This window comes from Myxine glutinosa, chromosome 4, assembly GCF_964187855.1.
Source record: "Myxine glutinosa chromosome 4, kmMyxGlut1.1, whole genome shotgun sequence".
NCBI lineage: Eukaryota > Metazoa > Chordata > Myxini > Myxiniformes > Myxinidae > Myxine > Myxine glutinosa.
The window spans coordinates 147879680-147891809 of NC_136264.1; the positions used below are offsets into that span (position 1 = coordinate 147879680).

The 12130-nt window shown below is 45.5% G+C and overlaps 1 protein-coding gene across 6 annotated transcripts in view; it reads right to left on the reverse strand.

The window, feature by feature from the left end:
• Positions 1 to 12130, reverse strand: part of UXS1 (UDP-glucuronate decarboxylase 1) — a 62385-nt gene that overhangs the window by 1164 nt on the left and 49091 nt on the right. For all 6 annotated transcript variants that reach the window (XM_068113694.2, XM_068113697.2, XM_068113695.2 and 3 more), the window contains 9 exons: positions 8882 to 9062; positions 8589 to 8693; positions 8409 to 8468; positions 4002 to 4123; positions 3701 to 3820; positions 2334 to 2377; positions 2144 to 2204; positions 551 to 608; positions 165 to 268 (listed from right to left, as the gene is read on the reverse strand). In XM_068113694.2, coding sequence (XP_067969795.2) covers positions 165 to 268; positions 551 to 608; positions 2144 to 2204; positions 2334 to 2377; positions 3701 to 3820; positions 4002 to 4123; positions 8409 to 8468; positions 8589 to 8693; positions 8882 to 9062 — 855 coding nt within the window. The remainder of the gene's footprint in view (positions 1 to 164; positions 269 to 550; positions 609 to 2143; positions 2205 to 2333; positions 2378 to 3700; positions 3821 to 4001; positions 4124 to 8408; positions 8469 to 8588; positions 8694 to 8881; positions 9063 to 12130) is intronic.

Genomic DNA, 12130 nt, shown 5'->3' on the forward strand with positions numbered 1-12130 from the left:
AATTCCTGCATACTCCTTCGCATATCCTGCACCGGCGTGGCGACCCGTCCACGTTTGTAACCTCAAGCCAATAGGACTGCATCGGCAGGCGTATGCATGAGGAGGATAAACAAAAACAATCTACTTGTCAAATGAGACAAAAGATACTCGGTCTTCGTTCTCACCACCGGTCTCCACCCCAGTAGCCTTTCAGCCTTTTCTATCGCCGGGTTCCGGCGCTGAGGATCATCGGGAACTTCAGGAAGGTTTGCTATCCGGCTTTTGCTGCCTGTGGGGGAGCGACGAGACAGAATGCATACATTCGCAAAGGAAAGTTCAAATACCGTACACATTTAGTATAAGAGGTGAGCTCTCTACCCACCTTACACCCACGCATATGTTAAAAGCAAAAACAAAATGCAACACTGGAACTCGAAGCCAAACCTGACTTTTATCACACACATCCACTGTAAATCCTCAATAGTTCTCTTTTAGCATCACGAGGCCCTGTCAACATTTATGATGGGACTGACTGCCACGCTTGTTTGGTGCTCGTGGATTGCAAACCTACCGACCAAGTCACGGATGATAGTCGCAAACTCCATGATGGAATGCTCTTCTGGATTTCCCTGGTAAAAGGTACGAAGGAAATACAGAATTCATGTTAAACAAATTACACATCCAGGACATGAGGAGAAGGAAATGAGAATTAGTCTTGTACACATTGGTCCAATGCTGTGCTTATACCCAAACTCAGAGAAATTAAACAAACTGCTGCAAATCGGCACGAGTTTTTAAATGAGACTATCCAGCACCTCTCATCCCGAGAGATCCTCCTCAATGTCCATTTTACATGGTTTCCTAAATCTGCCACAATGGACATAAATCAAATTCCATAGTTGTAGAAATACTCGTATTTATTTGTGATGGGCTTTCCTCTCGTCCATTTTTGTTTTGTCAGCTGGGCAGAAGCTGCTAACTATCTGGTTGCTATGGCCAGCAGGTGACTCCACAGTGAGAACAAGGAATGCTGCCGCCATCACGTTTCCATGCACCGCTCAACCCAGGTTGAAAACTTGTGATCGTCCGAGCCGAGGGAACACAAACTCTCGTTTCCATTCAGTGGGCGTTTTTGATGCATGTCGGCCGTTGTCACCAAACAAAGAGTAAAAACCTACTGGTTGGGGGCCATTTTTAGATTAAGCAAAATCCTAATGAATCTTTGGTACGTTTCAAAAGCAACGAGTAAACTGACGAAAAAAGCGAGGTTGGAAAAAGATTAAGATGAGACGGGAGCTCACACCGAAGAGGTGAAACACATTCAAGGTACGTCCTGCTCACAGACACAGGTATTCTCTCAGGCCTCGCAGCGCATGTCGGACTAACCCCCCCGGGGTTTGCTTGTCGAGTCTGTGGTCTAAGGTCGGATGCTAGGCCTGAGATAAATGTTCCATCTATAAGCAATTCCAGACCTTGAACATGCATCATTTCTTCATGATAAGCTCATCTTAATCTTTTGCAAACTCCCCCTTCTTTGCTGCCTCTACAGTGCTTTTAAAAGGTGCCAAAGGAGAAATGAGATCTTCCTCAGCCAAAAAATGGCTTCCACCCTGTTGGTTCGATTCACAGTACATGTACCACCCATTAATCACCAGTTTGACCTACCTTCATCCCATCGTGTATACACTCGCTTTGGGAAAGGGGGGGTCACAGAATATAGTGCAGGCTAGCTCACTTCGGCAGTCCAATCTAGGATAGCTAAATGACATGGAAATGCAGCATGAGGATCAGCACAGTTTTCAACCCAGGTTGAGTGATGCACGGAAACGAGTTTTTTGCGAATCCGACACAAACAATTAATGGAGCTTTGTGTAATTATTGTGAAAATAGCCGAAGGAAACATGTGATTCTCATCACACCCTCATCCAATGGACCCCAATGACACAGGCCATGCCTCAAGAATAAACGAATAAGAATTTAGCAAATCACACATCTTGGGGACAATGATCAGATCACAACTACATCATGAGGAACCATTGATGCAGCTTTCCCATGATGACAAAGGTTCTGAAATGATACACTTTAACTCGTTTGAGCCCAACATTGCTTTCCATCACACCGATCACACAGGAGAAGACGTGTGATAGGACAGGATGCCACGTACCAGATTCACAGGACTGCTTACATTGCTATTCATCAGAGCCACCAATCCATTAACAAGGTCACTGGGTGAACACCAGACACACCAAATTGAGTGTGCATATCAGTGGGTGCAGGATGCAATACAAAGCAACAACAGTTGGGTGTTATGAATGTCAGTTTTGTCAGTGGCTGGGGGAGAGGAAATTGCTCACCTCACGTACTGAAAGGAACGAGTGTGTGACCCAGAGCCATAGACCTGGAGATGTGCAGACAGAAGGTTACAGTTATGATGAGGAAAAGGGAAAATCTTCAGAGCAGGAACTGTATACCACATCTCATGAAAGACTAAGGAATGCTGCTCCAGGAATGATTTTGCTTTGAGTCTGTATTTCAGATGATAAAAGTTCTAAAGAAGACTGACAAGGTAGGTGAGAAAAGAAATGGAAGAAATAGATCGAGGATAGTGGCAGAAAGTAAAACTGAGGACGCATGAAGAGGATGTCAATTATCACCACAAAAACGGGGGGAGGAAGGCCAAAGCGGGTTACGAGGAGAGTGGGGGGGGGGGGGGGGGCGTGCCAAAAGCAAGTTGCAAGGGAGGAGAGGGGAGACCGCCAAAGGAGGGTTTGTGAGGAGAGATAGGGACCGCCCAAAGAGAGGAGGGGACCGCCCAAAGAGAGGAGGGGACCGCCCAAAGAGAGGAGGGGACCGCCCAAAGATGGGTCCCCACCCGAAGACGGGAGGGATCACCCACAGCGGGTTGTGAGGGGGGGGGGGGGGTGGGGGGGGGGAGCGCCCACAGCGGGTTGCAAGGGGGGGGACCCAAAGCGGGTTGCAAGGGGGATCACCCACAGCGGGTTGCGAGGGAGGGGGGGGGGGGAGGGAGCGCCCACAGCGGGTTACAAGGGGGGGGGAACCCACAGCGGGTTGCAAGGGGGGGCATCCACAGCGGGTTGCGAGGGGGGGCGCCCACAGCAGGGAATGGGGAGGGGGAGGGGGAGGGGGCGCCCACAGCAGGGCATGGGGAGGAGGGGGGAAGACTGCCCACAGCGAGGTGTGAGGAGGGGGGGGGGGGGGGAGGACTGCCTTCAGCGGGGTTTGAGACCACCCACAGCAGGGTGCGAGGAGGGGAGCATCCACTATGGTGTGTGAGGGGGGGAGGGGAGACCGCCATGAGTTAGGTGCAGGGGGGTGGGGGGGGTAACGGGGGTGGGGGGCCCTAAGCTGGTTTTGAAGGGCAGATCACCCAAAGCGAAGAAGGAGGTTGGGAGAGTGCTTGTTTTTTATCAATTCATTATGATCCATGTATTTATCAATGAGTGCACAGTACTGACACATTTACCATGTGTGCATGTTATGTAGCCAATTGTATCGCTGAAAGCTTAAATGGGCCATCCCTTTGAAGAAAAAAAACCCCCCGTTTCACTACTTGATGTCATCTCATCTTGAGCATCTGAAATGTTTCTCTGGCCTCAGCTTTCCTTGTAATGCTTCAAGCTCTTACACACACCCTTCATATTACAATAACATCCTCCCATCTCTGAAACCTCAAACAATTCCCATCCCCAAGTGTACGTACAGTGAGGGGCTGCCCCTGCAGTGCTTGCAGAATAAAGTTGCTGACGACACGGCCATCGTCCATGTGCATCCTTGGCCCAAACGTGTTGAAGATCCGAGCCACACGCACATCCACCCCCTCCTGATGTCGGAGTTAAATTCCGGTTTGACATTACAATTACAATTGGCAGATTAAGTGAAGAAAGGAAGCACAAGATCTATCGGGTTGATGGCTGATTGCATGCACAGCTGGGGTCAAAGTTCATATGTAATGAAAGAAAGTGCATTTCTATTTTGAAGAGTTTTAAGGGTATGGAACTGACCTGCTTTTGGTAGGCATAGCACATCGTCTCAGCAACCCTCTTGCCTTCATCATAGCATGCCCGTGGTCCAATCGGGTTAACATTACCCCAGTAACTCTCCGTCTGGGGGTGTTGCTCAGGGTCTGGGTGTTGTCCAAGAGAGAACGGGGAAGGGAGGAAAGATATTGCAGTGTCAATGTTGAAAAAGCAAAAAATATCCTTTGCTAGCCTTGGGATAAAAGACAAATAAAATTTTTAGTTCTTCAAAAACAAAACAACAAATACTCAACAAACTGAAGCATTACTCAGATTACAAACTGAATTCCAACATGGACAAATGAAAGCAGACTCCAGGATAAATGCTTAAATCAAAAATACTGTAAACGAGCCAATGCCACGCATCAACAAGACGAAGGTTTGATCTGTTCCGGGGGGTCAATAATCTTACTATAATTCACCAAATGTCTGTCTGTTCCCAGGTACCGCAAAAACGGCTGAACCAATCGCAACCAAATTTTGGGTGGGTAATCCTGGGACCCCCTGGAGTAAAATAGGCTAGATTGTTTTCCAATTTCCAACTTTTCAATTTTCCAAACACGATGGAATAATATTTACCGATATGAACAGTGATGTGGCTTTTATTGAAATTGTACAAATACTGTTTCGATTTTGATGATTTGCATGTGATATGATTTAACGTATGTTTATATTAAAATATAAATCCCTGGTGTTGGGCTAGCGGCTAGGGTGCCGGCTTAGGATCCTAGGATCCTGGGTTCGAATCCCGGTCAATCGCTGAATTAACGCCAGGGGGGTTGACTCAGCCTGTCATCCTTCCGAGGTCGGCAAATTGAGTACCAGTTCACTGGTAATTCCCTGCTTGTCGTTAAAGGCGGCAAAAAGGGTTGGCGTCAGGAAGGGCATCCGGCCATAAAACATTGCTTCAAAAAGGGGACCGAAAAACAACAACAACCACGGTTCCCGAAAAAGGCCAACCCCCGCTTGCGGGGAAAAATGGCCTCTAAAGGTGGTTTTTTTTCTTTTTCTAAAGGTGGTTTTATATTAAAATAAAAAAAGCCTTCAATTTCTGATATTTTGCCTTTTCATTTGGGCCTCCCAATTGAAGCCCCGCCCGTAGGGCGTGTACCGTTGCTAGTAACCTTAATTGCAAACTCTTTGGCCAATCTGTGTCTTTCCAATTGGGACCTGGACTTTTAACCAAGACCCATTTGAGAAAACTTTTCCAACATCCACAACTGTTGCCAAAATAAATCTAGCAATCAATGAGGGAAGAAGGAATGTGCCATGCCGTTCAAGCAAATATGGGACACAATATGACGTCATGTGCACCATAATTGACGGTGACACAGTATCAGCTTCATCGGGATTCAAAAAGGGATGTATTCTCCTCATCTCCAATCACTCAGTCATCCCAACTGATAATGCCATGCCGCCCTCTACCATCTACCCCATATCGTTTGTACCCAAATTAACCCTCCCCTAAACCAGCTCTCTATCTCAGGTTACTATGTGTACCTCCCCCATGTCCTCTTATGTCATTCATTTTCATTCATTCACTTGCCATTCCGTACACCTGTTGTTTCTTCAATGAACGAACCACCTTTAGAGGCCATTTTTCCCTGCAGAGCAGGGGTTGGCCTTTTTCGGGCACCATGGTCCCCTTTTTGAAGCAATGTTTTACGGCCGGATGCCCTTCCTGCCGCCAACCCTGTTAGTCGCCTCTTGCGACACACAGGGAATTTACCAGTGAACTGGTTCTTCAATGAACAAAGGAGTTGAGTTGTGCAATTGGTCTAGAAAATCATAACCCTGTGTAATCTTCTTCTCAGATGTCCGTTTTTTAAATCTTTCTTCACAACCAAACCGTGCCAGCTGTGGGATCACCCAACCCGCTGTACGCTGAATCTTGTGAATTGCACTTGAAGAGTTTGACACCAAAATCGAGATATTTCTGTTGTATTGTCGGACGGTGCGAATGCTGGATAGCTTGGTTGTGAAAAAACTCCGTTTTTCTGGACGAAACATCACAGCACGTACAGGGTTTTGAAGAACATTTTATATAACATTCATCGACTACCATCGAACAGAGCTCAACTTTCAGTAACTCACAAAACATGGATTTCGCGTTTTTTTTTGTTTTTTTTTAAATCAAACATTTCCTTCGTATCCTTAACCTAAACAAGAACATTGGTAGAAACAAACACTATCCTAAATATGACCTAACAAAATATTTATACTATGCTAGCAATTTTATAAGGTTCTGCTTAGGCCACAGTTCGAGATGAATTTATATTTTGAGCATCACAAATTAACAAACGAAAAAAAAAATCCCCCCTTTAAAGCCATTTTCCATGCTAGCCTTGTGGGCCCCATGACAATCATCATGGTTCCTTTTTGGGTTTTTATGGCCGGATGCCCTTCCGGCCTCATGACACGCAGAGATACTGTGTACCTATTCTAAACCGGGGCACACACCGGCACATTCATCCCAACAAACTGGTACTCAATTTGCCGACCTCGGAAGGATGACAACCCGCCTGGTGTTAATTCAACGTTCGACCGGCATTCAAACTCAGGATCCTAGGATCCCAACCCGGCACCCTAACCGCTAAGCCAACACCAGGCTCAACAACAAATTGGATTTACAAGTTTTAGCCTTCAAATAACAATTGTACGAGGGTTATGGTTGGGGTGGTTGCAGAGATCCGACCTGTTTTGTAGTCTCGAAACAATCATCGTTTTACCACCCGTGGTTCAGCTACGCCTGGAGCAGATCCACTTAGACGCAATTTTGTTCATCCTCACTCCGGTTGAACCATTTGCATCGCAGACCAATTGTAAGCCAGCTGTTTTGACGAGCAGGTAGACCGTGTTTGGTCCACCTACATGGGCAGGATAAGGCAATGTGATGTGCAGTGGCACGATTCGGATTCTAAAGACCAATCAGGTCGATGTAGCATTATATATGCATATGGGCTCGTAAGTGAGAGCAAAGACTTTTTGGACATGCTCCAACGATGAGAAATGAACCTTTGGTCTGCAAAGTTCTTGTGTGGCAGGTCGATTCCCATAGCTTTGCTACAGTGATGAAATAAGGACACATCAATTTCAACGAGGATTGGTTCTATTTGCTCATCCTGCAGTCCAGAGACTAGTGATGCACGTGTTGCAAGTTCACTCGGCACCAATTGTGGAAATGGGAACGGAACAACATAATGGGATTTGAAAAGTAATGGCATCACCCATTTTGTCAAACGCGCTCATTTTTAGCTCACCTGGAACGAAGTTCAGGGGAGCTTATGTGATGGCGTGTCGTTCGTCTGTCAGTCCGTGAGTAAGTCCATCCATAAACACTTGCAACTTCTTCTCCGAAACCGCTGAAGGGATTGTGACCAAACTTGGCACAAATAATATTTGTTGTGTTGTTGTGATTAAAGTTTGTTCACGGCATTAAAAATATCGGGGTCTAAGGGGTTTACTGGGGGTCAAAGTGGATCCAGGTTTGATCCCCCAAAATAGGTATTTGCTTGCTTCTCAGAAACTACACAAATTATTTCGATGAAACTTCACCACAACCTTCATCACACGAGATGTACCAATGTTTGTTCAAGGCATTCGAAAAATTGAGGTCTGAAGAGGTATACGGGGTTGGGGTTTGCTGGCCCCCCAAAATAGGTTTTTTTGTTTAAAGTCTTATGATTATGTTAGTATGATTCTACATGCTGCCCCGTCTTCTCGCAACATTGAAATTGGTTTAAAATACCGTGACAGTGCAGTATACTGTTTATTCTACCAGGTGAGCACCAGGAGTATTGCCCCTGTTTCTGATTACGAGTTCACAAAATGTTCACACACACAAAAGTGATCTTTCTTTCCCCTGCATCACATGATGCAAATTTCCAATCACAATTGCACAAGCATCCTGAATCCCCAAAATCACAGCCCATGTGGCAATCCCATTGCATTCCCTATACACGGTTTGGGCTGGTAGTTCAAGAGAGCACACTCACCTCGGTGCTGTCTAACCTGGGTTGAGAATCTCAGCTATAAACTATCACTATGGAATTCCGGCCACATGCAAGGCAAGGCATCAATGTGTACGCCGTCCATCAGATGGACATCTCGGTGGAGGACCCGTCTGCCCCAATTGATTGCGTGGAAGGCAACGGCAAAGAGTCTAGCATAACCAAACCTCCCAGCACTATCCTAACCCTATCCTTCGCCCAGGAATTTCTTAATCAGCACCGATAATCTGCAAAAGGGTTCAGTACGATGATGATGACGACGACGACGACGACGACGACGACGACAAAATTACGAAAGTGCAATAATGCAAAAGCATTTCAAGTTTAACAAAGTTAATTTTCCCTTCAATTTCACGAAATGACCTGGCACGATAGTACATACCGCCGTAAACCTCCGATGTGGAAGCAAACAGCAGCCTTGCTCCGACTCTCTTAGCAAGACCTGGACAAACAAAATTGGAGGCATTAAATGGGTTAAACTATAGAGTGAGGACGAAGCCTTGGATTGGATTGGATTGTATTGCACCGACCACCACCTTTCCAAGTTCGAGGCACAACTCACCCAGCATGTTTAGGGTGCCGATGGTGTTGGTTTTGAGTGTTTTGATTGGGTTGTACATGTAGTTTGGTGGTGAAGCAGGAGAGGCTAAGTGGTAGATCTGATCCACTAGGGTATAAGGTAGGTAAGACATACGAAAAAACAAATTAAAGCTAAAATCCCAGAAGGTCATGAACTTTACAAAAGCCATATACGAGTACAATCAAGAGGCATTTTCAGGTGAAATGCTGAAGAAGATGCCAGGCAACAGATTAAATCAACCCTAAGCACCCTTTCCAGCTCTCCTTTAGTCACACCTTCAATGAAAAGTGGTTCGACCACGTCGTGGTTGATCAGCTCAAAGTTTCCGTGGCCGAGCCAGTGGTCTACATTCCGTCGTCGTCCCGTGAAGAAGTTGTCCACCACAGTCACCTCATACCCATCCATCATGAGCTGGTCTGCTAGGTGAGAACCGACAAATCCTGCACCACCTGTTATCTAGAAATGGACAAGGACACCGGGTGGAAACGAGCAGAGAAAAATCAGTGATCGAGGGTGTGGACAACAAGATCTATCAAGAAAGCGAGAAAGCTGGACATCACTGCCCGCTTTGGCATCTTGTCCAATACGATGTTGTGCCAGCTCTGAGCAGTTGCGTGTTCTTTAACATACATGCTGCAAGGTTAGCATTCCAATGCAAGCTCCTACAGACCAAGGTATGTACACAGTTACATAATTAAGACGTCAAAACAAAAAAGGTTTCTCTTCCCCCTTCCCCGCTCACCACAACCCCCATCCCAATTATGATAGAATGGTCCTGATGAGTAAGACAATTTGACGTATCCATGGCCTGGTGTTGACTTAGCGGTTAGGGTGCCGGCTTGGGATCCTAGGATCCTAAGTTTGAATCCCAGTCGATCGCTGAATTAACGCCAGGGGTGTTGACTAATCTTGTCATCCTTCCGAGGTCGGCAAATTGAGTACCAGCTTGCTGGGATGAATGATCCCGGTGTGTACCCCGATTTATAATAGGTACACCGTATCCCTACGCATCGTAAGAGGCGACTAAGGGTTGACTAAGGGTCAGGAAGAGCATCCGGCCATTAAAACATTGCCTCAAAAAGGGAACCATGAGGTCACGGGGCCCGCAAGGCCAACCCCTGCTCTAGTGGAGAAAATGGCCTTAGAACGATCATTCATATTCATTGGTCCTGATGAGTAAAACTTATAGATGTTCATCCTTCACAATGAAGTTTCCAGAGACAGTCACATTCTTCCCTGCAATGGGCAAGTTTCCTGTTGCCATTGAAAGGGAAGTCATGCTTTTCACTCTTACAAAGCAACTCAAGGTTTGCCTTCATTATCACAAATATTAATTTTGCATCAATTACAAACAAGCAGAATAACTGACCTGCAAACAGGGAATAATGAAAGGAAATGAGACGAAGTGGAGGTGATCAGAATCAAAATGGAACGTTTTGCTCACAAGTCACATTATCTTTTTACAAAGATCGTGCCAATTCGAACATCTGAGAAAGTTGCTTTGCACGTCCTTGGTTTACAATGATGTAAACCTTCGAACATTGGACCAGTGATGACCATTAATGCAAGATCTCGTTACTTTCTCACCCATGTCTTGCAATTTTTCCCTACATTGGCACCGTCAAATGTGCCACATCACACCCACCCTGTCCCTTATGCAATTGTCAGATTCAAATGAATCCACACCCATTTCTTAAAATATAATTCCAAATATACAGCTCATCCCGTAAACATCTTTCTCATGAGCCCATCTTTCTCGTGAGATCATGATGCAGGCCTGGCGATGCATTCGCATGCATGGTGTGTGCCATTGGATCAGGCCATGGGTGGTTAAAAGAAGGAGCAAGGAATATCCCCTTGGAAGCAAAATAAAAAAACAGTACCTCGGGCAAATGAATTGATGGCGGAATCGCAAATTACGCCATTTATTTAATACAGAAAACAAGGCCCATAACTGAGAGCTTAAACAACGGAAGCAGAATCACAGACACAGGATCAAAGGGGACCAGGAAGACAAAGACATTGCCCATGAATGGATGAGTTGGGTAGTTCGTCTTATCATCTGAACCCTTGACTCATGCGAGCCCAGGTTCAAATTCCATGCACAATATGTTCATCCATTGCTAACGAAATAAATAAATAAAGAGTTCCTTGAAAAGTAACTTGAAGCACGATGAGGCCATCAGGCCTATCAAAGCTTGCACAACGGTTTTTAGAGTCTTTGGTTCGACTCAGCCGGGGTTTGAACCACTGACCTGCCAGACTTATTGTGGACGCTCTAACCATGGTTCAAAGTCCAATGTACTTTTAATTAATGCAAGAAAGAGTACACAAATATCTCCGAAAGTCTTTTTCTGCACATGACACACGAAGAAGCTCCTCCATGAGCCTTAGATCACCGTAAACAAAAATAATTATTTCCTTGATTTATAAATATGGAAACAGCTGCTCCCTTCAGGTGGGGGGGAGGGGGGGGGGTGCGGCAAATATATTTTGTGCTGTGGCTAATAATCCCCACCCTGTCTGCAGCAGGAGGCCGTAAACCACTTGCGTACGGGAGAAAATGGTAAGTAGTCTCCCTCCCTGCCACCCTTTACGGGATGTGCTGAATGTTGTTCGTGCAAAATGGACGAAACAATGGTGAAAAAATACAATTATATTTTAAACTTTCAAAATCCCCTTTCTTGTTAACCCAAAGTGATTATCTTCCCCTGTTGACTGGCACACGCCAGAGATATCGACCTCTCTGGGCTGGCATTAGCATCTCTGACAGACACCTTTGCTGATTTTTTTCTAATACCAAGACAACAAATTTGTAACAACAGCACATCAGTGCTGGATTATGGATATGGCACAGACACAATGTGCCAAATGGATTCTTTCTCTCAAACACTAGCATTGAACCAGTGACTTCGTTGACAGTAGTTGAACATAATAGAACTAGTACAGTCATGTTACAGTACAGCAATACTGTTTATCGACAGTCAATATTCGCAAAACATTTTGTTTGCTGACAAATAACCTAGCATCACGTTTTGTAATACGCACACTTATTCGCCAAATCTTACGATACCACCATCTTACTAAATTCGTCATCCCGACACCTAGCATCTGGCATTCAGCCCGTCGCCTACTGACATCAGATGTATGCGTTTATGGTGTTAATTGTCGTCGCTGATGGGAAGGGTCGAGTGCTGGACGCCGGAATGATGTGCACATCCGTAGAGGCCTAATGATATCCCAGATTAAAGTGTGACAAACAGAGGAACAGACGGACAGAGAAATGCAGCTACTTTTATAGATAATGTATGCGACAACAGACTTCATTTTGCTGCTTTCCCAAACTTCTCAGTCTGCAGGAGGTGTTCCACAATACAATTATGAGAACAGTGCACAGAATCAGCGAGTTCTCCAAAAATGTTTAGAAACTTGGGCCTACTGGACCAGATCATATCCCTGCAATTGTCCGGAAGATGTGCTTGCCAGAATTGTTCCCTATTCTTTCAAAACTGTACAACCTATGC